General features: G+C 45.6%; 1 protein-coding gene across 1 annotated transcript in view; it reads left to right on the forward strand.

Moving 5' to 3' along the window:
- rapgefl1 (Rap guanine nucleotide exchange factor (GEF)-like 1) overlaps nt 1-27,357 on the forward strand; it is a 108,983-nt gene that overhangs the window by 17,968 nt on the left and 63,658 nt on the right. The window contains exon 2 of the mRNA XM_078424438.1: nt 18,343-18,947. Coding sequence (XP_078280564.1) covers nt 18,560-18,947 — 388 coding nt within the window. The 5' untranslated portion in view covers nt 18,343-18,559. The remainder of the gene's footprint in view (nt 1-18,342; nt 18,948-27,357) is intronic.

Here is a 27,357-nt window from a genome sequence, read left to right on the forward strand (position 1 = left end):
CAAAGGGTGGTGGGTGTATGGAACAAGCTGCTAGAGGAGGTAGTTGAGGCTGGGATGCTCCCAACGTTTTAGGAACAGTTAGACAGGTACATGGATAGGGCAGGTTTAAAGGGATATGCATGCAGCTGGAACTAATGTAGCTGGGACTTGTTAGCCGGTGTGGGCAAGTTGGGCCGAAATACCTGTTTTCACGCTGTATCACTCTATGATTCTATGAGAGTTCAAATAATTCTTTACTTCCTCTTCAAAATAACATTAATCCCATTGTGTTACAATGCACCACTGCGGTATTGTGAAATGTTAAGATATGACATGACACGCTTTTTTTACCAACTACACTCTCCCACTGCAGCCTTTCTCATTGTAGCTTTTTAATCCCCCTTCTTCTCTAAAATAATAAACGTCCTTTACGGGAACGTGTCCGTGACTAACGGTTGCTCAGTTGGCTAGTTTCCACGTGGGAATCCTGGTAGTGAAGAAACTACAGCCAATTGCCTGATGTCCTAACCCTCGGCTTCTATATGTGAACTGCAATTTGCTAGCCAACAATTGGGAATAGGAAGCCTCAATTATATTTTATTTTTCTGATGCAGAAGACCATTTGCACCCCAGTTATTCTCCCCTCTCCCTTCTCCCGTTGGGCAGAAGATACAAGACCTTGAAAGCAGATACCGCCAAATTCGAAAACAGCTTCATCTCCACTGTTATCAGACTTCTGAACGTCCTCTCATAAGCGAAGGGTGTAATCCTGATCTCTCAACCTACCTCATTACAACCCCTGTACTTTTTAAAATCTACACTTTCTCTCTAACTGTATCACTATAATACTGTAACATTATAATTTGCACTCTGGTATTTTTCTATTTGTACAACCTGTGTTCTTGTGTAGTGGCTTGGTTATACTCATATATATTATGATTTAACTGGACACCTCAAAGTTTTACACTGTTTAGTTTAGGGTTTTTTCAGTTTTAGATTAGTTTAGAGATACAGCGCGGAAACAGGCCCTTTCGGCCCACTGGGTCCGCGCCGACCAGCGATTCCCGCACATTAACACTATCCTACACCCACTAGGGACAATTTGTACATTTCAAGCCAATTAACCTACAAACCTGTACGTCTTTGGAGTGTGGGAGGAAACGGAAGATCTCGGAGAAAACGCACGCAGGTCACGGGGAGAACGTACAAACTCCGTACAGACAAGCACCCGTAGTCGGGATGGAACCCGGGTCTCCGGCACTGCATTCGCTGTAAGGCGGCAACTCTACCGCTGCGCCACCGTGCCATCCTAACAGTAATAATAATAACAATGATAATCCAATACTAAAACCAACAATAGAGACACAGGAAACTACAAATGCTGGAATAATGAGCAAAAACAATGAGCAAGAGACCAGAGTCTGAAGAAGGGTCTCAACCCGAAACGTCACCAGAGATGCTGTCTGTCCCGCTGAGTTACTCCAACCTTTTGTGTCCATCTTCAGTTTAAACCAGCATCTGCAGTTCCTTCCTACACATTTGAGTATTAACCAGATCTTCCAGTTCTGTGTTTCCACTGAACTGTCATCTGTTTTCTTTCCCTCCACGGATACTACCTGACCCGCTGAATTGCTCCACCACTTTGTTATTGTGCCCAATTCAAATTATGCCTATATTTGTCTGAGGTTAGCTAGCTCGTAACAGATTGGATATAAAGTTTTGACTCATCTTGATATTTATGGCTCAGCAGAGAAACATTTGGATGACTGGGAAAAGCAGCGATAACATTGACCACATCGATAATTATTATAATGCTTGTAGGAGGAATGTTGCAACGCTGCTGAGGATTAATGATATTAATGTTCCACCTTAGAGCAGAATAAATTCCTTTTCACTTGCACATTGGAGGCAGTCAACCAAACTCCTTAAATTAAAAGGAGTCTTGGTTTTAAAAGAAAACTTGGAACGTGTTTGCTTTTTAAAAAACCTTAGTAAAACAAAAGAATTAACTGTGCATGTTTTCTCATGTCTTTTAATAAGTATCCTGATTAATGGATACTATTTCATAGAGTCATAGACTTGCACAACTTGAAAACAGGCCTTTTCGGCCTACCATCTTTCCGCTGACTATCATGCCTTTCGGTACCAATCCCACTTCCCCGCAATTTAAACTTTAGAAAGAATAGTAGGGACAGAAAACGCTGGAGTAACTCAGCGGGACAGGCAGCACCTGTGGAGAGAATGAATGGGTGATGTTTCGGGTCGAGACCCTTCTTCAGACATGAGGCATCTCGACCTGAAACGTCACCCATTCCTTCTCAGCAGAGATGCTGCCTGTCCCGCTGAGTTACTCCAGCATTTTGTGTCTATCTTTGGGGTAAGCCAGCACCTGCAGCTCCTACCTACATCTTAGAGAAGTTGAAAAGTGCAAGATGATTGAATGTCTGATGGAACACAGAATGGTTTGTAAGTGAGGAATATGAATTTAACGCAGCCGTGGAACCAGAGTATGTTGGTAAGAATGAAGGCGATGAGTAAGTGGGTTTTGGTGTGTGGGAGCATAATCATCTAAAGATGTTTAAGAAATTTGACCATCATCTCAGTCTACGAAGGGTCAGGTAATCTTGTCAATGAGACTCACAATTCTGCAAGGCTCTTTCTAAGGGGTTAGATTAGGAGGTAACCCACGAAAACTGCTCCTGGTATGACAGTCGGATTGCCAACTATCTCACTCCCAAATACGGGACAAGGTGACGTCACCACCCCGCGCCCCATGTGACCTCACCCAGCCAGCAGCCACGTGCTCCCGCTCCACCAATGGCGGCCGCCCAGGCCGGGAGGCGTGTTGCTACGCAACCTCCGTTAGGCTGAGCCTGGGCCTCCGGACCTAGACAATCTGGAGCTAAAATGTCGGAAAACCTAAACTGTCGGGACCTACAGCATCGGGGCCTACAGGGCCGGGGCCTACAGCATTCAGGCCTACGGAGCCCCCCGAGCCTAATACGGGACAAGGACGGTCCCGTACGGGACAAACCAATTTAGCCCAGAATACGGGATGTCCCGGCTAATACGGGACAGTTGGCAACCCTATATGACAGGCATGGCAGAGAGCTGCAGCTGGATCTTTGGCACAACTATGGAAGTTGACCTTGCCTTGGGCTAACCAGTAGATGTAAACGAGGAGATTTTCCAGAGGCACTTATCCAGGGGCTGTGAACTGAATAAGAGAGTTTGTTAATGCAAATTGTCTGCTAAATTCCTTATATTACAACAAGCACTGTATTTCAAAAGTAAGTTATTGGCTGTAATGCATTTTGGATGGCATGCGGCCATGAAAGACTCGGTATTAATGCATGTTTTGAGAGAAATTAGAACTATAATAGGACGTGTTGGTCGGTGTATGGGACAGGGCGGTCGGTGCGGGCAAGTTGGCCAAAGGGCCTGTTTCTATGCTGTGTGGCTCTTTGACTCTATCACAATTTTTGTAAGTTTTAATTAAAGTTTTTTTTTCCCCTTTTGGTCCCGCCTTGTTTCAGTTTCAAGCTCTTTGAGATTCATAATTTTTGTAGCTAGTTACTTTTGGCAATGAAATACAAGAACAATTATTTGTCTGCATACATATTTTACACTGTACAACAAGATAAATTGCTAACCTGCGATTTCAAACAACTACTTAATACGATAGTCTCTGGTCTGCTGTGTGAATTCGAATCAAACATCCCAATTATGGACTTGTTTTTTTTCATAGATTATCATAACCAATTAACCATATCCTAGCATGGACAATTAGGAACCGTTCACCTTTTACATAGAAACATAGATTCATCTACTAGAACTTTAGAAGCAGCTAATAGAACTTCAAAATCAACCTTTTTCATTAATTGTGCGCTAATGCTTCAGGACAAGGTTTTACAATCAAATAATTGTACAAAACTACTTGAATTAATCTACTCCATTATTCCACATATACCTACGTAGCTAATCATATTGCACTGCCTCACAGCGCCGGAGACCCAGGTTCAATCCTAAGAATAAAAATGGTACTAATGTTGGATTGGTATAAATGGCTGATTGATGTTGGCATGGGTTCAGTGGGCTGAAGGGCCTGTTTCCTTGCTGTGTCTCTTTTCTTGCTCCACGGGTCACAATTAGTAGAAAATAGTGATTGCATGGAATGAGATCAAATCTGTGATTCGAACCAAGCATACAGACTATCTAACAATATATATCTTGGATCATTTCTGAGACCTCCTCACCTCCTCATCCCGTGTTGTCTTGATTTTAGTCCAATTTATTTGCCCCAACCTTTGCTATTCTGTTTGGACTGCATCCCTCTCGACAGTACTGATAATTCGTCCACTTTGCCTCCTGCTGGACCTTATGTCCATTCGAGTCTTCTTTTGCCAAAATCCTGTGGTTTGTCTTTGTTTTCATTCCAGACACATTCCTTGCCTCCAGGCGCGCGCTGCCATGGAGGTGTATCTGTCTCCACATCAGTTGGCTTCCTTTCTAATCCAACTCAAATGGTATCAGATAAGGGTCTGATATCAGATACCATAAAACTAGGCCAAGTTACTGCACAACAGATGGCCATGGTCTGTCTATTCACTGGACCTGTAAACATACATTTAACTGGGAGCACTATTGTTTCCCAGTCAGAAAGATTCTGGGGTTAAGTTCCATTTTATCACTTGAGAATATAATGTAGTTTGGAACCAATGTAGTTTTGATGACTTGTGCAGGAAGGAACTCCAGATGCTGGTTTACACCGACGATAGACACAAAATGCTGGAGTAAGTGGGTCAGGCGGCATTATGCTCGTTGTCAGCCTCCCCTCAGCTAACAATGAACCTTTCTACATTTCCTTATCAGCATCTGCTTTGATCTGACTTTTTCACAATTAGTATTCCATATCTCTAGACTTCCTCTCCCCTGACTCTCTGTCTGACGAAGGGTCTCGACCCGAAACGTCACCCATTCCTACTCTCCAGGGATGCTGCGCGTCCCACTGAGTTACTCCGGCATTTTGTGTCTATCTTTAGTTTTGATGATTGCTGGGTTACTGTAAACTTGGTGCTTTGAACTCCCTGCATAGCCAATCCCCTTCCTGGTTCCCTAATCTCCTGTTGCTCCTCCAGTAACTGTAGGTGGACACAAAATGCGGGGGTAACTCAGCGGGACAGGCAGCATCTCTGGAGAGAAGGAATGGGTGACGTTTCAGGTCGAGACCCTTCTTCAGACTGAAGTCTGAAGATAAGTCTCGACCCGGAACGTCACCCAAGTCAAGTCAAGTTTATTTGTCACATACACAGACAAGATGTGCTGTGAAATGAAAGTGGCAATGCCTGCGGATTGTGCAAAAAAAGAATTACAGTTACAGCATATAAATTAAAGTTAATACAGAGAAGAGAAAATTTAGTCCCTGGAGTTATAAAAGTTAACAGTCCTGATGGCCTGTGGGAAGAAACTCCGTCTCATCCTCTCCGTTTTCACAGCGTGACAGTGGAGGCGTTTGCCTGACCGTAGCAGCTGGAACAGTCCGTTGCTGGGGTGGCAGGGGTCCCCCATAATCTTGCTTGCTCTGGATCTGCACCTCCTGATGTATCGGTCCTGCAGGGGGGCGAGTGTAGTTCCCATGGTGCGTTCTGCCGAACGCACTACTCTCTGCAGGGCCATCCTGTCCTGGGCAGAACAGTTCCCAAACCAGACTATGATGTTGCCGGACAGGATGCTCTCTACAGCCCCAGAGTAGAAGCAATGAAGGATCCTCAGAGACACTCTGAATTTTCTCAGCTGTCTGAGGTGGTAAAGGCGCTGCCTTGCCTTACCCACCAGTGCTGCAATGTGCGTTGCCCATGTCAGATCCTCTTTGATGTGGACTCCCAGGTATTTAAAACTGCTCACCCTATCCACAGTAGACCCATTTATCTCCAGTGGCGTGTACGTCCTTGGATGTTGAGCCCTTCTAAAGTCCACAATCAGCTCTTTAGTTTTTTTGACATTCAAGAGGAGGCTATTGTCCTGACACCAGAGTGCCAGATCAGCCACCTCCTCCCGTTAGGCCTTCTCATCGTTGTCATTCCTTCTGTCCAGAGATGCTGCCTGACCCGCTGAGTTACTCACGCATTTTGTGCCTACCTTCAATTTAAACCAGTGTCTGCAGTTTTATTTCCTTCCTATAACTGTATTCCTTCATCCCTGACCCACTCCCTTTTCCCACACTGTCAAATCAGCAAATTCTGGAATGAAATCACTCGACCTTTCTCCTTAAAACTTACTTCCCCACCCACGCTTTCATCATCCTTTCCGGCTCTCAAATTCTTTGGCTGTTTCTCTTAGAGTCATAGTCATAGTCATAGAGTGTTGCATTGTGGATGCACTGTCAAGGCTGTGCTATACTCATGAGATGTTAAGTCAAGGCACCAACAACCAAGGAAGCACCATTCAAAGTGCAAGAGTATTACCAGCAATATCTTGAAGGTATTTATTCACAAAATGCTGGAGTAACTCAGCAGGTCAGGCAGCATCTCAGGAGAGAAGGAATGGGCGACGTTTCGGGTCGAGACCCTTTTTCAGACCAGCAATATCTTGATCATTAGTTATCTTCCAAACAATACCATCAAAACAGATAATGCGCAAATTGCTTGTCTTGACACCAATCTCTTAAACGTTATGTTACACTCTCATAGAGTGATGCAGCGTGGAAACAGGCACTTTGGGCCAACTTGCCCACACAGGCCAACATGTCCCAGCTACACTAGTCCCACCTGCCCGCGTTTGGCCCACATCCCTCCAAACCTGTCCTATCCATGTACCTGTCTAACTGTTTCTTAAATGTTGGGATCGGCCCCTGCCTCAACTACCTCCTCTGGCAGTTTGCTCCATACACCCACCACCCTTTGTGGGAAAATCTCATGTTTAATCTCATTAGCACTTTTGTATTAGTTTAGGATATCTTCTTAAGGGACAGATTCTCCCCAGATGTTATCAGGCACCAACAACCAGAGAGCAGTCCTGAGCTGTTACCTTCCTCATTGGAGACCCTCGGATGACTTTTAATCGGACTTTACTGGACTTTATCTGGCATTAAACGTTATCCCCTTTATCATGTGTCTGTACACTGTGGGTGGCTAGATTGTAATCGTGTATTGTCTTTCCACTGACTTGTTAGCACGCAATAAAAGCTTTTCACTGTACCTCAGTGCACGTGACAATAAACTAAACTAAGTTAGAGTGCAAATTATCGTAACGCGATATGACATTGTTTTGGTGGTTTAAGAAAATAACTGCAGATGCTGGTACAAATCGAAGGTATTTATTCACAAAATGCTGGAGTAACTCAGCAGGTCAGGCAGCATCTTGGGAGAGAAGGAATGGGCGACATTTCGGGTCGAGACCCTTCTTCAGACTGATGTCAGGGGGGATATAGGTGGAGACAGGAAGATAGAGGGAGATCTGGGAAGGGGGAGGGGAAGAGAGGGACAGAGGAACTATCTAAAGTTGGAAGATGTTTTGGTGGTTAATCTTTCCAAGATACCTTTCCTCCGTACATTTTCATTGCTGTCAAACCCTCTCAGTTCTATCGCTGTACGCCTCCACTTGATTTCATCTGCTCCATTCATCCACGTTTACGCAGGCAATTATATTGCTGCACGAGACCAAGTGGATCCGTTGGGCCCAAACCTCTCCTGCATTGGTGCAGCACCCTCTCCTCCCTCCCCCCTCCCCCCACTCCATCCCCCTCAACCCCCCCTTATCCTCCCTCCTCCCCCTCCCTCCGTCCCCACATCCCCCTCCCTCCCTCCCTAGGAGATAGATTTAAACTTTAAAATTTGAATAACTTAAAAATATAACGTCGATTTCAATGAAACTTCTTCCATTAGCACCAAAGGGTCGACGGTGAGTAAGGTGGGCCTGAAATCGTCACGTTATTGTGTACCGTTGTGGCTGTAGTTCAGGAACAAACAAACAAACAAACAAACAAGAGCTTTAGTATATAGATATTGCTGTGGAAAAGCCCATTGCATTCGCATCCTACTGTTTCCCAGAGAGATTTCAAGTTTGGCAGCATCCTGTTGCTTGAGTTGAGGTAAACAGCCATTCTACTAAACACCTGCCCCATCTACAACTCATGGAAAATGCAGGCATGTATCAGCTTGTCTCGCTGAGAACGTGGATACGGTTTTACTTTCCTCGTGACCCTATGCAGCCAGCATAAAAGCACAGTTGCTTTTACTTGTCAATGAATGGGATTTGGGCATAACATTTCTCTTGCTGTACAGAAGGGATTTGATGGCATTAGGAAACTGAGCCTTTTCATTCTCTTTATACCTGGTGCCAATAGTTAGCATTCTGAGGACATGTTTGTAGCATGTCTTGGAGCAGTAATACCGGGCACTCCCTTCATTATATGAACTTCAAAGCCGTCTGCACAGTTTGTACAGTAATAAGCTGTTGCAGAGGCTGGGCATTTGAAATAAAAATAGAGAAGGCTGGAAATAATCAGCAGCGTGAGGACAGTAAAACATAGTTAAATGTTCAACCCAACATGGTTACTTCACCCTACTATCTGTAGGTGTGGCACGGTGGCACAGCGGTTGAGTTGCTGCCTTACAGCGCCAGAGACCCGGGTTTGATCCTGACTACGGGTGCTGCCTGCACGGTGTTTGTACGGTCTCTCTGGGTGCTCCGGTTTCCTCCCACACTCCAAAGACGCATAGGTTGTAGGTCAATTAGCTGGATATAATTGTAAATTGTGCCTAGTGTGTGCAGGATTGTGTTACTGTGCAGTGATCGCTGGTGGGGGTGGACTCGGTGGGCCGAAGGGCCTGTTTCCACACTGTATCTCTAAACTAAACTAAACTAAACTACACTGTACAGAGCCCATAAAGATGGAATACAAGCATGGTATGGAACAACAATGAGAAAACAGCTTGAAATAGCTTTGTAGCAATGCTAAATATATTTCTGCCGTTTTAGATCTTGGCTGATCGGTACCTCAACTGCATGCACCAGCTGTGATTCCAAGATAATATGGAATATGTATTTTGGTGCTGCTGAATTTTCAGGAAATAAGATATGGTTTGGTACCCACTGTCTGCACGTATGTTATTGCTGTGCCTTGGTGGATCATTGTGGTCTGCTTGTTCAAAAGCAAAATACTGAAGTTGTTGGAAATCTGAAATAAAAACACAACATGCTGGAAATAGACAATAGACAATAGGTGCAGGAGGAGGCCATTTGGCCCTTCAATGTGATCATGGCTGATCATTCTCAATCAGTACCCCGTTCCTGCCTTCTCCCCATACCCCCTGACTCCGCTATCCTTAAGAGCTCTATCCAGCTCTCTCTTGAATGCATTCAGAGAATTGGCCTCCACTGCCTTCTGAGGCAGAGAATTCCACAGATTCACAACTCTCTGACTGAAAAAGTTTTTCCTCATCTCAGTTCTAAATGGCCTAACCCTTATTCTTAAACTGTGGCCCCTTGTTCTGGACTCCCCCAACATTGGGAACATGTTTCCTGCCTCTAACGTGTCCAACCCCTTAATAATCTTATACGTTTCGATAAGATCTCCTCTCATCGTTCTAAATTCCAGTGTATACAAGCCTAGTCACTTCAGTCTTTATAAGATCTATAAAGGAAGGAAATAGGAAGTCAATATATTTGATCAAAATTTTGTCTACCTTTTGAAAAACATTGGTATTTTGGGCAAGGAGTGTGCATTCAGTAGAGCAGCTGCCCCACAGCACCAGAGACCCAGGTTCGATCCTGACCTCGGGTCTTGCCTGTGTTGAGTTTGCACGTTCTCCCTAAGACCGTGTGGGTTTGTGCAAATTTGGAGGCCAATTGGCCTCTGTGAATTGACATTCCCTAATGTGTAGGGAGTGGATGAGAAGGTGGGGATAACACAGACCGAGTGTGAAAGGGTAAGAAAATAACTGCAGATGCTGGTACAAATCGAAGGTATTTATTCACAAAATGCTGGAGTAACTCACCAGGTCAGGCAGCATCTCAGGAGAGGTCAGCTCAGGAGAGCTCCTGAGATGCTGCCTGACCTGCTGAGTTACTCCAGCATTTTGTGAATGAATACCTTCGAGTGTGAAAGGGTGATCGGTGATCAGCGTTGGTGGGCCGAAGGGCCTGTTTCCATGCTGTACCTTTCGATGATTCAAGGAATTGATGCCGTTGTGCTTTCTGGGATTGGGTCTGTGATAGAAATGACAAAGCCATATTGTGAGTGACGCCGGGCTATCTGATCATCATAGGAGTCGTCGAGTGTGGTGGTAAGAATGTAGCTTAAATTACAGATGCTAACTGAAGATACTTTGTGTTGTCCTTTTGTCTCTGTGCCTCGTATATTAGTATGGTGTCACTGTATTTGGATTTGGTGTCAAACATTTGATATACTTTCGTGTGGCAGCTGTATTAATAGTCAGTCGGGCAGGTGGTGTATAAATCCTGCTAATGGCTGGGCTAGAAATTTCGAGCAAGATTCCATACCAGACCAATTTATCCTTTTCCCCAATCTACAATACAATACAATACAATATATCTTTATTGTCATTGTACAGGGGTACAACGAGATTGGGAAATGCGCCTCCCATACGATGCAATAAATTAATTAGCTAATCAGTATAAATTTATACAACCCAGTGAAACAAAATTAGAAACAGTTTTAAGACAGTATAACGTTCAAGTAGATCTGTGCCGGTTCACTGTGCGATGTGTCCATCTGGCTCAGCAGGACCGGTTCATGTCAGCTATGGCCCTGGGGATGAAGCTGTTCCTGAGTCTGGAGGTGCGGGCATAGAAGGCCTTGTATCGTCTGCCCGATGGTAGAATTTCGAACAGATTATTGCAGGGATGTGAGGAGTCTTTGTGGATGTTGGTGGCTTTTCTGAGGCATCGTTGTTTGTAGATGTCCTTCAAGGCTGGTAGCTGTGTTCCGATAGTCTTCTGAGCTCTATGGACTACCCGCTCTCCTCTCTGCCTCCGTGCAGCTGAGGTACCACACAGGGATGCCATGCGCTAGGATGCTCTCTATGGTGCAGTGGTAGAAGGTCGTCAGCAGCTGTTGGGGCAGACCAGACTTTTCCAGTGTTCTCAGGTAGAACAGTCATTGCTGTGCCTTCTTGGCCAGCGCAGCAGTGTTAGTGGACCATGTGAGGTCCTCCGAAATGTGAGTGCCCAGAAACTTGAAGCTGCACACTCACTCCACACTCTCTCCACACTGATGAAGATCGGAGCGTATTCCCCGTTGTGTGATTTACGGAAGTTGATGATCAGCTCCTTGGTCTTGGAGGTGTTTAGGGACAGGTTGTTAACTGAGCCCCAGTCAGCCAGGTTCTGCACCTCCGCTCTGTAGTTTGTTTCATCACCGTTGGTGATCAGCCCACAGCGGTGCAGCGGTACAATTGCTGCCTTAGAGCGCCAGAGACCCCGGTTCGATCCTGACCTAGGATGCTGTCTGCACATTCTCCCTGTGACCACATGGGTTCTCTCCGGGTGCTCCGGTTCCATCCCTCACTCCAAAGACGTACAGGTTTGTAGGATAATTGGCTTTGGTAAAATTGTAAATTGTCTCTGAGCCTGCACCACCACTCACATAGTGGGATCAGACTCGGGGAAATATTGTCTACTCCTGTACCTATGTTCTATGTTCATCCACGCAGGATCCCCTTTGTTATGTACCTTCCCACACCTCGAGTTTCCCCCTCCCATGACTCTCAGTCTCGACCCAAAACGTCACCTATTCCTTTTCTCCGGAGATGCTGCCTTGCCTGCTGAATGACGCCGGCATTTTGTGCCTATCCCCTTTGCTCTTTGGGCTGGGCAACAGCTACATGGACCAGCCTTGGAATTCTGTTGAAAATTTTATTAATTGCAGTGAGGAATTATCATATCATATCATATACATACAGCCGGAAACAGGCCTTTTCGGCCCTCCAAGTCCGTGCCGCCCAGCGATCCCCGTACATTAACATTATCCTACACCCACTAGGGACAATTTTTACATTTACCCAGCCAATTAACCTACATACCTGTACGTCTTTGGAGTGTGGGAGGAAACCGAAGATCTCGGAGTAAACCCACGCAGGTCACGGGGAGAACGTACAAACTCCATACAGTGCAGCACCCGTAGTCAGGATCGAACCTGAGTCTCCGGCGCTGCATTCGCTGTAAAGCAGCAACTCTACCGCTGCGCTACCGTGCCGCAGTTGATATAAAATGATTTGTGTGGAATTAATTATTCAGTGCTCTCAAAAGCTAGATGTTACATTTAACAGGGACATATATTAATTACTTTCAATCAGTTTAACTAAACTCGGACTATCTTGGATCGGACTTTATCTTGCACTATATGTTATTCATGTTATTCCCTTTATCATGTATCTTTATACTATGGATGGCTCGATTGTAATATGTATTGTTTCTGACTGACTGGATAGTACGCAACAAAAGCTTTTCACATGACAATAAACTAAACTCAGTTCCAACCCTTGCCTGGTGATAACATAGAGACCTATCATGAATGTGGACATCACAGCAGAACTGAACCACTTTGAAGGCAAGGAAAACATCCTTTGGCTTGAGTCCATTTGTGAGATTACAAAGCAGGCACATTAAATAACATTCTCTCAATGATACAAGGTCATAAGTGATAGGAGTAGAATTAGCCCATTGCCCTAGTCTAATCAAATCTACTCTGCCATTCAATCATGGCTGATCTATCTTCTCCTCTTAACCCCATTCCCCAGCCTTCTCCCCATAACCTCTGACACCCGTACTAATCAAGAAAAGCTCTAAGAGTCAGCTGATCATTTAGCACCTAACCAAACTCTTTGGCCTCTCCAGTGTCACAGAACAAGTCTTGAGATTTTCACATTGGAAAATGGTTTGGTGACGCATCCCCAAAAAGCCCCTGAATGGAGTCAAGAAAATAGTACTGGTTTGGACTTGGGCAGATGTCTTCTAAAAATAAAAGCGTGCAGCAATAAGAAGTGTAGCTTTTCTCAAGAGGATATTGATGAATATTCATGTAATCAACACAGTCAGAAAGCAGGCTGGATATTCACTTCACTAACACATCTCCGAATTTGGCATAAATTGTGCCACAGCCACGATCTATTTCTAAATCAAATTGCGATCAATTTATGCTCCAAGTAAATACAATCTTTGTTTCCCATCCCTTTCCTCTTTTTACATCTTTTCTATCCCTTCTTATGATGTCGCATCCTCAGGGAACCCTGGAAGGCTAAGAGTTAAGTGTTTTAAAATTTAATGCAGTCCTGCACGGTACACTATAATTTCAGATCAAACATATTTCAGAACTCTATCTGCAGCGCTGCGCCCTGATGTGATTAATACAAACCCCCCCCCCCCTTCTCTCCACGAGGAATACACCAGAGACATCGCCTTTGAACGTGCTCTTTAAGATTCCCTCCCCATCAACAAAAAAGATGTTTAAATTATTAAGAGTATTTTCTGCGTCGCGAGTGTGGCTGTTTTAAATTTTAAATTGGCGCATTCCCAGCTTAGTTTGAGGTTGCCCGCAGCTAATCCGTGGATGGTGGTTTTCACCATCTGCTACCCTCGTTCAATAAAACAACAGCATGAAATCTCACCCTTAAATTACAACTGTATCGTCGGTAAAATCGCAGGGATCAGCATGATCATACACCTTTCACTCCCCCCCCACCTCCCCTCGTATACTGGAACAAACATCTTTTTTTTTCACCCCCCTCCTTTCAAGATTCAATTTGCTGAAGACTCCTTCTCTTCATAATATCTTGCTGGTGCTCTGTGCGTGAGACTTTTGCCACATTACGTATACGCAATTCCTGCAGGGCAACAGGAGGGAGATAACACTTGCCTTGTTTTTAAAGACGTAATTGTTTGGGTTTCATCAGGTTAAATTTCATATTCAATGACTGAAGAGCAAAATTGTTCATTTAAACCAGAGGGGGTGTGCATATCTTCACCGCAGCCTCATTACAAAGATTGGCAGGCACGGTCCAGGGCAACATGATCTTTTATGAAAAGGAAACAACTAATTCTAATGGAACTGCAGACGCTGGAATCTTGCTGAAAGCACAAAGAGCTGGAGGAACTCTGTGGGTCAAGCAGCGTCTGTGTGGGGAATGAACAGGGGACATTTTGGTTCGGGAACAGTCATAAGAAGGGTCCCGCCCAAATTGTCACCTGCCCATTCCCTCCACACATGTTGCTGGACCCACTGAGTTACTCCAGTGCTTTGTGCTTTGCTCAAGTACAGATGCCCCTTGCCTTATGATGCTTCCACCATCGATATTTCGACTTTACGATGGTGCAAACGCTCGGCAACGGCAGCGAGCCGCAGCCTGCTTCCAGCCAAGTGATCAGGTGTATTAAATGCATATTAATACCGATATTTTCGATTTACGATGGGTTTATCGGAACGTAACGCCATCGTAAGTCGAGGAGCACCTGGTAATTCTAGTCAGCTGAATAACGTTTGCCAAAGATGCACTTTCAGTTCGTTAGAACTATTAAGGAGGAATGCAGTCTGATCGACCTGAGGATCCATTAACCTACGGGGATTCGTTAATTAACAATCAACCTCAGCGTGACGCAGAAGATAGAGCCATTACATCCTGCAGTGGTAAAGAATGCACAGCTGTATATAAATACATATCTTGTGTATGGGTGGGTGTGATGGCTTGGTGGTAGCACAATTTATTTGCAGTCCTGAGTTCAAATCCTTTGAAGGTAGCTGATGTCAAAGGTTTAAGTGTAAGAATAAAAGACTGGTGCTTGCAAGCTTGAGTGTGTAACTGGTGGTTCTGGAAAATAGGTTGTTAGCCTTGTGTGGGAAGGAACTGCAGATGCTGGTTTACACCGAAGATAGACACAGAATGCTGGAGTAACTCAGCGGGACAGGCGGCATCTCTGGAGAGAAGGAATGGGTGACATTTCGGGTTGAGACCCCTTCTTCAGACTGAACGCAGAACTTTTTCCCAGGATGCTAACCGTGCCTGGTCTGGCCTGTATTTGACTGTAGACCCATCAATGGGCAAGCCACCAAATGTCAGGGGAATTAGAGAAGAAAAGTAAATGCCATGTTTGCCAAACTCATCCCCACATCCTGACAACCAGTATATAACTGGTAAAGAAAATCTTTAAAACAATAAATCCTCTGAACAAGCAGTCCTAATGTAGATAGCTGGAGTACATTTTGCACCTTTCAAGGATGCATTCTATTGCCAATGGAAAATAATATTTTTTTAAAGTAGCCATTTATTTTTCTTCCCCCTCCCCTCCCCCGTAGGGCCTGGAGTGCTGAAGCCATCTACTGCCCTGCGATCATTTGATGAGCGCATTGAGAGTCTGGTACGAAGATCTTGTTCCTGATTTTCCTGCAGTGACTTCAGCAGACAGTGCACTGCAGACAGACACAAAAAAGATGGAGTAATTCAGCGGGATAGCAGCATTCTGAAGAAGGGTCTCGACCCGAAACGTTACCCGTTCCTTCTCTCCAGAGATGCTGCCTGTCCCGCTGAGTTACTCCAGCTTTTTGTGTCTATCTTCGGTTTAAACCAGCATCTGCATGTTCCTTCTTAGACAGTGCACTGTGCTGCTTCCAAGTTCCTGGGATTAAAAATTAGAATTTCTTTCATATCTTGGCTATCGCCACCACACCCCGTTGTTTAAAAAGGAATTGAACTTATGGAATGGTACCGCTCTGAGAGATTCACATTGGGATCCCACAATGTGCATCATCCCAAACAAGAAAAAATGGCGGGAAAAGCAGGAACGGGGCACTGATTTTGGATGATCAGCCATGATCATATTGAATGGCAGTGCTGACTTGAAGGGCCGAATGGCCTACCCTTGCACCTATTTCTATGTTTCTATGTTTAAAACTATTCCAGTAACTAGGGTTTGGCTGGGTTATGACAACTCACTCATCGTGTCCAATTATTTCAGTTTGTCAACTGAAATGATGACCAGCGAAGTATTGAAGGATGATTAAGAATTTGGCCTCCAGCCTGGTTTTATATTTTTGTTTGGTGTGGCTCTGCTTGTGCTTCTGCCAAGTGCTGATCAACAAGGTGTTTGCTTGATGAAAGGCAGATTAGCAGCGAAACGGTTGTGTGAAGAATTATTAAAAAATGTATTTCCCCATTTGGTTGTGACTTGGAGTGTTGGATGGAGTTAGTTAGTAGCTCGAGAAGAAAAAAGACACGTACTTCTACTTGTCACGTGAGATCATTACATCTCATTTAGAATGAGGAGCTGAACTTGTCCCCTTTAAGCCACTGTTCATCCTATCTCTCTTTACGAGACATTATGCAAAACAGATGACTGCTTGTGACTTCCTTAAGAGTGACGTTTCTCACAAGACTTTTCTACCCGCCTTGCAACACAATCTTCTTTCACACCCCACCCTCGTCTCCCTGCACCATTTCCTTCATTCTACTCTTTTTCCCTGGGATTGCGGTTGCTTGATTTGGTTCAAGCAATATTGGATCACTAGTAAGTTGTTCGAGCGACCATTCTTAAGCCGAATGCACAATTGGGGTACATCATCGTGCCTTGTTCTGGCTTAGCGTCTGTTTTACACAACAAGTTGTTATGATCTAGAATGCACAACCTGAAGAGTTGGTGAAAACTGATCCAATAGCAACCTTGGAAGTGGGATCAATTGGACAGCTGCAGAAGTGCAAAGCTTCTTTGTTTAGTTTAGTTTAGAGACACAGTGCAGAAACGGGCCCTTCGGCCCACTGAGTACGCGCCGACCAGCGATGCCCACACACCAACACTATCCTACACACACTGGGGACAATTTGCACTTATACCGAGCCAATTACCCTGTACGTCTTTGGAGTGTGGGAGGAAACCGAAGATCTCGGAGAAAACCCTTGCGGTCACACGGAGAACGTGCAAACTCCGTACAGACAGCACCCGTGGTCGGGATCGAACCCGGGTCTCCGGCGCTGCAAACGCTGTAAGGCAGCAACTCTACCGCTGCGCCACCATGCTGCCTTTGCTGGGAGGCTCTGCAATTCTACACACTTTCAAACAGAAATTGTCTATGCAATATTTTTTGTCAGCTAGTAATTAGTGCTAGAACCCTGACCGGTTCACAATCCTTCCCTAGCCCAGGGAGAACAGACATCCAATTGATTTAAAGAAGGAAATTTTACCCCAATAATCGGTATTTATATATATAAAAAGAGTTGCTTTAAGAGATGGCAAAAGGCACATTTCAGAATTGCTTGTTTAAAGGCTCTAGAGGTTTAATGCTGTGCTCACTCTGTGTAATGCTCTGGAGATAGATTACACTGTATTACTCCTCAGTTTCCATTCAAAACTGATCTTTGATGGAAGTTACAAAATGTGTAGGAAGGAACCACAGATGCTGGTTTAAATCGAAGATAGACACAAAAATGTTGGCGTAACTCAGCGGGACAGGCAGCATCTCTGGAGAGAAGGAATGGGTGATGTTTCGGGTCGAGACCCTTCTTTGATGGAGGTTGTTGAGATATCTGAAAAGCCTCATCTCAAGTGAAGGTCAAACACTCATTCTGTGAGGGTAGAAACATTGTTTTATTCAAAGGTTTTGTTGCACCAGGTGCCGCGTTCATTTGTAGGGCAATGTAGGAAGTGCACAGATTACGATGGTATCAGGCAACTGAACCTCCCTCTCGCCAGTTACCGAGCGGTCCTGACCTGCTTCCTGCGCATTGGAGACCTTTGAAATATCTGAACGTTCCATCTCTGTACCGCCCCCTCCCCTGACATCAGTCTGAAGAAGGGTCTCGACCCAAAACGTCACCCACTCCTTCTCTCCAGAGATGCTGCCTGACCCGCTGAGTTACTCCAGCATTTTGTGTCTACCTTCGAAATATCTTTATTGGACTTTATCTTGCACTAAATATTACACCCTTTACCCTGTATCTGTACACTATGGAACTAATCATGTATAGACTTCTGGTTGACTGGATAGCACGCAACAAAAAACCTTTTCACTGTACCTCAGTACTCGTGACAATAATAAAACTAAACTAAACTAAACTAAGGTAGCCAAAGTAATTATTAACCATTGGATTGGCTGCAATATTATGAATAATGCTATATAAATGCAAGAGTTTCTTCATTGACCGTTTGATTTTTAAAGTGTTAAATGGGTTTTATGATAAGTAACAAAAGCACAAATGTAATTAAAGATGGGAGAGTCAGAGGGTTAGATTGAGAAGAAGTTTCACACATTTGAGTTTCTGGAAACTCCTTTTAAATTTAATTTTATGTTGTAGAATTAATTTTGCTCTGCCTCATACCTTGACTGATTACGCCTGTGTTGCTTTTTTTTAAATTTAGCTCCTTCTGCCTCTTGCCTACTAGTATCAGCTTGCAGAGTGCCATGGAAATTCCTGTTTTGCTTCAAACAGTCAATGGGAGTGAACTGCCCTCGAGCTCCATGCTCGCCCGGGTTTGAAACAAACAGCTCTGGCGATGAGGCAGGGAGCCCCTCCCACACAGTCGAGGCGGTGAGGCTCGCTGAAACCCTTCAGCCCCGGATCAGTGTTCGAAGACGATGACAGGGATGAAGCAGATAGAGAAGTTTCTCAAGAAGCAGACCTCGACACTGACCAGGAGCCGTGTGGACAAGGACAGCTTCTTTCCAGGGACGCTGAAGCGGAGGCCGAGCGCGTCCAAGATCCTCCCCTTCCTAAAAGACGCCGTCCCCGGCAATGACAGCCCGAGTCCCAAGGATGAGTTTAGCTCCGACATCGGCTGCCTGGAGAACAAGTGGACCGACACGGACGACGAGCTGACCAGTCCTTCCCTGTCGTCGGGGGAAATGAGCCCCAACGGGTCAACGTTGAGCAGCAGGTTGTGGCATTTCTCAGACACCCCGGAGAACATCGTGGAGCATGTGCTGGAGGGACTGATGGAAGCTCCAAAGAACAGCGCTGACACAGGTACGTGGTGAGAGCACGATCAATAGCCGGGGCTCGGGGAGGAATGCAGCATCTGTCCGGCCCGGACAGGAGTGCAACTATTGTCAGGGTGGAATCGGAAGCACTAAATACTGAATTCAGACTTTCCCAATCAGCACAACTTTGTACAAATCAAGCGCCAATTGTTTTGGCACTCGGCCCAAGATTGTGAAACCATACTTAAAGCATAACCGAGATAAGAGTAAAGTACTTAGGAATACATTTTGATTTCACAACTATCTTTCCCGTTCCAAACCCATGTGAATTTTGTGGTCTCCTTTGGAAATGTAAGATGTATGGACCTCCAGTCTCAAGTAAATCAGTGCACGTCTCTCTATCAATTGTAGCTGTTGAAAATACAACTTGAGTAGCCTCAATATGACGACACTGAGCAAAATTGAACAAATTATATTAAATGTATCTGGTTATTTAAAAACTTAGGATATCAGAAAGACAATGCTCCCATTCATTCTCCAGTGTTATTATAATGTTTTAATCAGTGTATTTACATCTAACATCAGCTATTGTTCCTGGCATTTATAACAACTCAGAAGGAGGGAGGCCATTCGGCTCTGGGTAGCACAGTGGCGCAGCGGTAGAATTGCTGCCTTACAGCGCCAGGGACCCGGGTTCGATCCTGACTACGGGTGCTGTCTGTACGGAGTTTGTACGCTCTCCCCGTGACCACATGGGCTTTCGCATATAGGTGAAGCACCTTGGTCAGCGTGGGCAAGTTGGGCCTTTTGGCCAGTTTCCGTGCTGTATGACTCGATTAGGAGCTTCTAAGAATGGTTAAAACACCTTTGACGGCCTTGGGCTATAAAAAGACCACCATGACAGTCCATGGGTCAGGGCCTCGGGATTCATCAGCAACATCCACTTGCTGCCTGAGGACCACTCTGCCTCTCGCGGTAGCAGGACAAGCCAAAGATTCGAGGACTATTGGATCTACAGGGCCACAAGGAGCGACTGTCAGAATACTATTGAGCAGGGGTTGAGGGCAGCCGTGTTCCACAGTTCCACATGTTCAGTGCAGGGGAATGGATGCACAAACAAGACATTTGGAGGTCCAGTGTACGCCATAGTCGATCATCTAAATATAATGGATAATTTAATGCCATTATCCTGTCCCCACCCGCGGGTTAACATGCAGGTGGGTTTTGCAGCTAGCAAGGCACATGTCACGTTGGCCTTCTCTGCAAAGTATTTGAGCACAAGAGTGGAAACGTCTTGCTGAAGGTACGTGGACAATATGAAACTGTGACTGGAGCATTACCTACAGTTCTGATCTCCTTACACGGAATACAGCGGGGAATTTACTGGATTGATTTCCTGGAACACGTTGGGATGGGAGGTAGAATCGTCCTTTGAGGAGAATTTAAGCGGGCCGGTCCAATAACCTCATGTTTAGAAGAATGATAAGTGATGGGAGCCCACCAGGTCCACACAGTCCTTCGATCACCTGCTCACACTAGTTCCATGATATCCCACTTTCTCATTCACTCCATGCACACGAGTGGCAATTTTACAGAGGCCAATTAACCTACAAATCCGTAGGCCTTTGGGATGTAGGAGGGAACCGGAGCACCCGGAGGAAACCCAAGCTGTCACAGGGAGCACATGCAAACTTCGCAGACAGCGGCGGAGTGGCGATCGAACACGGGTCTCTGGCGCTGTGAGGCAGCAGCTCTACTAGTTGCTCCACTGTACCGCCCAATAAATGCAACAGAGCTTCCAGGGCTTGACAGAGTCGATGTGAGGATGCTCCCCTCACCAATAAGTCAGTCGCATGTTGCTTCAAGTCCCATCCCCACACTTGCACACAATTTATCCTTGCATATCAATGCTGCACTTGAAAAAGGATAGATTGCATCTCAGAAGATTTTTGCACGGGAAGATTTTGATTAGTACGGGTGTTATGGGGAGAAGGCAGGAGAATGGGGTTCAGAGGGAAAGATTGATCAGCCTCGATTGAATGGCGGAGCAGGTTTTGATGAGCCGAATGGCCTAATTCTGCGCCTATCACGAATGAAATAATTTGCTGGTTGCACGTGGCTTTGGGGCTTGGAACATGGAGAAAAAAAATTGAAGCTCTTTTCTCCTTTGCACATTGAGAAAGAGCGATTGGGTGCAACGATCTGTCATCTTAACTCAGCTGAATGCATTTATCTGAAAGCTCATCCCTGGGTTCTTTATGTTGATATTGCACTGCAGTGTACATTCTTCACCGCATAAAAGAATTCCCTAGGGGATAAAAGGTCTCAGTGAGTCTAACGGCCCATTAATTAAAGCTGTGGTCAGGAAAGACAGTCAGGGTCAGTGGGAGCTTCCTCCTCTCATTAGCTCCTGTGTTAGACTAAGCGCGCGGGAAGATGCCAATTCCTTCACAGAACCTGGCAATCGAACTTCCAGCCAACCAAAGTGCCTTAAGGGTTGCCATTGCAGTTTATTAACAGAACTCGAGACCTACTTTGCAATGAAAGTATTTCCCGTCAGTGGAAGTGCAATTTGGCTGAGACGACAATTATTAAAATTAATAATACGTCCCTGTGTCCTTTGCTGTCAAGTCAGATCATGTTCAAAGGGGTTAATTGTGCACTTGAGTATGTAATTCCATGTTTGCGACCGTTGTGTGTAGAAAAGAACTGCGGATGCTGGTTTAAACCGAAGGTAGACAAGAAATGCTGGGGTAACTCAGCGGGACAGGCAGCATCTCTGGAGAGAAGGAATGGGTGACGTTTCGAGACGAGTCCCTTCTTAAGTCTCTAACCGAAACGTCACCCATTCCTTCTCTCCAGAGATGCAGTCCTGTGCCGCTGAGTTACTCCAGCATTTTGTTTCCATTTGCTACCGTTGTACCGGGTAGACTCTTGCAGATGGAGAGGAGGGGCTCTGCATGGTCTCTTTGGGAGGCAAATTTTAGTTTGGTTTAATTTATTTTGTGGAGCTCACAGTCCCTTGGGAGGATGCTGTGCAGGAAGCCTTCGAAAGAAAGAAACTGCGATATACAGAGCTTGCAGCGGAGGCAGAACAGCGGGGCTGGAGAGCAAAGATCGGCCCGGTAGAAGTTGGATGTCGGGCCTTCGTGGCAACATCAACTGTAAGACTGATGAAGGACCTGGGGATCAGCGGACAAGCCCAACGCCAGGCCATCGAGGACACATCAGGGGTGGCAGTAGCCAGTGGCTCTGGCTGAAGAGGAAAGACCCCATCTGGTCTCCCCAGTAAGCCGGCTAGGCAGATGCAGAGGGGGGTGGTTCTGGGACGCCAGAACGCACTGCTGAGCCTACTGGAGACGTTGTGGGCCCAATCAGCGAAACGTCGATGAAAGTAGGAGCCCACTTAATAACCCCAATGACGTGTCTGCCCAACCTTTCTCAACATCGGAGGAGCATAGGTGAGCCTCCCATCACCACCGGGAGCAAGTTAAGAGGTGGCACTTTGGATTTTAACATCACGTCCTGCGTATTTGAAAACATATAGATACAGAGTGGGAACAGGCTCTTCGGTTGTGGTAGGATGGTTCAGTTGCCTGATAACAGCTGGGAAGAAACTGTCCCTGAATCTGGAGGTGTGAGTCTTCACACTTGTGTGCCTTTTGCTAAACTCACCATCGAGCTCAGTGATGGAGCTATGAAATGCTTAGAGTGCACAGAGCCCTCAGCTTTACACTGGGAATGTTGATGGATAAAACTACTGAAGTTTTAGTTCAGTCTGAAGAAGGGTCTCGACCCGAAACGTCACCCATTCCCTCTCTCCTAGATGCTGCCTGACCCGCTGAGTTACTCCAGCATTTTGTGATACCTTCGATAAAACTACTGAGGTCACACGCAAAACCCGATGAAAAGGGCAAAGTGCCTGAGTTATTTTGCTTTACAGTTTTTAATTATTCTGTTGTATTTTAAAGTTTTCAATTACATTTATTTTTAATTAGATTGACATTTAAATAATTTACATTGATATGAATAATTGATTTGAATATTTATACAGCAAGTGATCCTGTGGAAGTTATTAGTGAGGGTGAGAATTTAGCTTGCACCAATCCATGTCACACTGGAGCACAGAAAAGCAAATGTAACTTAATTGAGTTCTAAAATCGTGCACTATTTCAGCTGCAAACTTGGCAAGTGGAATCAGATGAAAGGGGATACAGATAGCAAATATTTTGAAGGACTTGCTCCCAACACTGTGAATTCACCTTCTGAGAGAGCTGGATAGAGCTCTTAAGGATAGCGGAGTCAGGAGGTATGGGGAGAAGACAGGAACGGGGTACTGATTGAGAATGATCAGCCATGATCACATTGAATGGCGGTGTTGGCTCGAAGGGCCAAATGGCCTCCTCCTGCACCTATTGTCTATTGTCTATTGAGATGGCATGCTGTGTTACAGGTTTGTTTATGCCTTAATTAAACTGCAGATTCAATGAAGGGTATTAAACAAAGAGAATGACGGTTATAATCTTGTGTGCAACATTTCGACATCAAGGAATGTTAAATTATTTGCTCCAACGCGAGATGCAAAAGCCGTGACACGGCAGAGAATTGGCTTCAATAGCAGAATGACTTCAAAATGAAAATATAATTAATTGGATTGAATACTGTATCGCCGCTTGTAACAGGTCACAGTGGAGTTCTTTGCTGGTACACCCAAGGTAGCGGCAGCGGCCTCCTCACTTCCACGTGATCCGCCCTCGTCCGTCCGTCGGCGCCCTCATCGACCGCCGCACCGACCTCTCCACTGTCGCCGCTGGGTCCTCTCCGTGGTGCCGACCCAGGCCCCAGCCGTGGGCTCCGTCAACACCACCGGCCGTGGGCTCCCACCCGCGAGACTCCGGCCCCGGTGTCTCCGCAGCCCGCCGGGAGGCGTCTGGCACATCGGCCCGCCGGGAGATGTAATTAATTAGTCATTGGGTAGGAAGGAACTGCAGATGCTGGTTTAAACCGAAGATAAGACACAACATGCTGGAGCAACTCAGCGGGACAGGCAGCATCTCTGGCGAGAGGAAATGGGTGACGTTTCGGGTCGAGATCCCTCTTCAGACTGTTCTTCAAATAGTCATTGCCATGATTATCGACACAGTGAAAATGTGCTCAATGACAGTTTATGGTCTATTTAGTTTAGTTTAGATAGTGCGGAAACAGGCCCTTCTGCCCACCAAGTTCACCGGTCACTCTGCGATCACCGCACATTATCACTTTCCTACACATATTAGGGACAATTACCAAGCCAATTAACCTGTATGCCTTCGGAGTGTGGGAGGAAACCAAAGATCTTGGAGAAAACGCACGCAAGTCATGGGGAGAACGTACAGCCAGCACCCGCAGTCGGGATCGAACCCGGGTCTCTGGCGCTGTGAGGCAGTAGCTCTACCAATACACCACCTTGCCGCCCTCAATAGAGTAACGTCATAGAGCAATAGCAAAGATTAGAGCTCTGCGGCAGAATTTAAAATACATGGGTGAGATGGCCATGAATAGCCTCTAAAGATGCTATGGAAGGTATCTGCCACACATATATTCAAAATGGCATAATATTTCAACTGTCCCAATAAAAAGTCACATATCCTCAGTCGACAAGGTTGTTAACCAAAACAATTCTTGTGTTCAGGCAAGAGGTACAGAAGTGTGAAAAAGCATACGTCCAGATTCAGGTATCACAGAATGCTGGAGTAACTCAGCGGGTCAGGCAGCATCTCTGGAGAGAAGGAATGGGTGACGTTTCGGGTCTTTAGACTTCTTCAGACTGATGTCACCCATTCCTTCTCTCCAGAGATGCTGCCTGACCCGCTGAGCTACTCTAGCATTTTGTGATACCTTTGATTTGTACCAGCATCTGCAGTTATTTTCCTACGTCCAGATTCAGGGACAGTTTCTTCCCAGCTGTTATCAGGCAACTGAACCATTCTACCACTAAGTGGAGAGTGGTCCTGACCTACCATCTACCTCATTGGAGACCCTCGGACTATCTTCATTGGACTTTACCGAATTTTTCTTACACTAAGCGTTATACACGTTATCCTGTGTCTGTCTACTGTGGACGGCTCGATTGTAAGCATGTATAGAATTTCTGCTGACTGGATAGCTCGCAACATATAAGCTTTTCACTGTACCTCAGTACACGTGACACTAATAAACGAAACTTTTCCAAGGGGAAAGCTGGTCGGTGCGGACTCAGTGGGCCGAAGGGCCTGTTTCCGTGCTATTTCTCTTAATTAAACTAAAGAACTGAAGATGGGTTCCGACCCGAAACGTCACCCATTCTTTCTCTCCAGAGATGCTGTCAGACCCGCTGAGTTACTCCAGCATTTTGTGTCTATATTCTGAATAAAACTCTAGTAAAGACAACAAGAAGCCATGGTAAGGCAAGCTGCAGAGTTTTGAAACCATTGAATGATAGACAATTGGCTTTGAAAAGCAGAATGACTTCATAACAAAATATAGTTAGTCAACATGAAGGAATAGCGGTAGAGTTGCTGCCTTACAGCGCCAGAACCCGGGTTCGATCCTGACTACGGGTGTTTGTTTGTACGGAGTTTGTACGTTCTCCCCGTGACCTGCGTGGGTTTTCTCCGAGATCTTCGGTTTCTTCCCACACATCCAAAGACGTGCAGGTGTATAGGTTAATTGGCTGGGTGTAAATGTAAACTTGTCCCTAGTGTGTGTGGGGTAGTGTGAGTGTAAACTTGTCCCTAGTGTGTGTGGGGTAGTGTGAGTGTAAACTTGTCCCTAGTGTGTGTGGGGTAGTGTGAGTGTAAACTTGTCCCTAGTGTGTGTGGGGTAGTGTGAGTGTAAACTTGTCCCTAGTGTGTGTGGGGTAGTGTGAGTGTGAACTTGTCCCTAGTGTGTGTGGGGTAGTGTGAGTGTAAACTTGTCCCTAGTGTGTGTGGGGTAGTGTGCGTGTAAACTTGTCCCTAGTGTGTGTGGGGTAGTGTGAGTGTAAACTTGTCCCTAGTGTGTGTGGGGTAGTGTGAGTGTAAACTTGTCCCTAGTGTGTGTGGGGTAGTGTGAGTGTAAACTTGTCCCTAGTGTGTGTGGGGTAGTGTGAGTGTAAACTTGTCCCTAGTGTGTGTGGGGTAGTGTGAGTGTAAACTTGTCCCTAGTGTGTGTGGGGTAGTGTGAGTGTAAACTTGTCCCTAGTGTGTGTGGGGTAGTGTGAGTGTAAACTTGTCCCTAGTGTGTGTGGGGTAGTGTGAGTGTGAACTTGTCCCTAGTGTGTGTGTGGTAGTGTGAGTGTGAACTTGTCCCTAGTGTGTGTGGGGTAGTGTGAGTGTAAACTTGTCCCTAGTGTGTGTGGGGTAGTGTGAGTGTAAACTTGTCCCTAGTGTGTGTGGGGTAGTGTGAGTGTAAACTTGTCCCTAGTGTGTGTGGGGTAGTGTGAGTGTAAACTTGTCCCTAGTGTGTGTGGGGTAGTGTGAGTGTAAACTTGTCCCTAGTGTGTGTGGGGTAGTGTGAGTGTAAACTTGTCCCTAGTGTGTGTGGGGTAGTGTGAGTGTGAACTTGTCTCTAGTGTGTGTGGGGTAGTGTGAGTGTGCGGGGATTGCTGGTCAGTGTGGCCTGTTTCCATGCTGCATCTCTAAACTAAAGAACTGAAGATGGGTTCTGACACGAAACGTCACCTATTTTTTCTCTCCAGAGATGCTGTCAGACCTGCTGAGTTCCTCCAGCATTTTGTGTCTATATTCTGAATAAAACTCTAGTGAAGACAAGCCAGAACGATGAGCAAAAAGGAAACTGCTGGAAGATGTCAGTGGGTCAGACTGCATCTGTGGTAATGCCCATTTTCCTCCACAGATGTTGCCCGACTCACTGAGTTCCTCCTGCAGTTTGTTTATATTATAACTCAAGACTCCAGCATCTTGTGCTTCCGTGCCAGAATAACAATGCCTCAAAGAGGACAAGATTGTTGGACTCTGAACAACACAGTCAACAATGAGCAGCGCCTTTTACATTCTTTATTGGGTTTACTGGAGGAGTTGGCAGGACCAAAGTTTGCACCATATTAGATGCATCTCATGTATGTACTCATCCCAATGTGGGTAAAGAGTGTAAGTAGTGTTTGCCAACGAAGGCGTACAATAGTGTGACAACATTTCCAAAGATCTTCCAAACTACTGTCGGCCAGTTTCTGAAGATGGGTCCTGACCTGAAATGGTGTGCATCCATTCCCTCCAGAGATGCTGCCTGGCCCGCTGAGTTACTCCAGCACTTTGTGTTTTTGCTTAAGATTGCAGCATCTGTGGTTCCTTATATCTCACTTCCTGTGTAATCACAATGTGTAGGAAAGAACTGCAGATGCCGGCTCAAATCGAAGACAGACACAAAATGCTGGGGTAACTCAGCGGGACAGGCAGCATCTCTGGAGAGAAGGAATGGGTGACGTTTCGGGTCGAGAC

The sequence above is a fragment of the Rhinoraja longicauda genome, chromosome 29 (genome assembly GCF_053455715.1).
Source record: "Rhinoraja longicauda isolate Sanriku21f chromosome 29, sRhiLon1.1, whole genome shotgun sequence".
Lineage (NCBI taxonomy): Eukaryota > Metazoa > Chordata > Chondrichthyes > Rajiformes > Arhynchobatidae > Rhinoraja > Rhinoraja longicauda.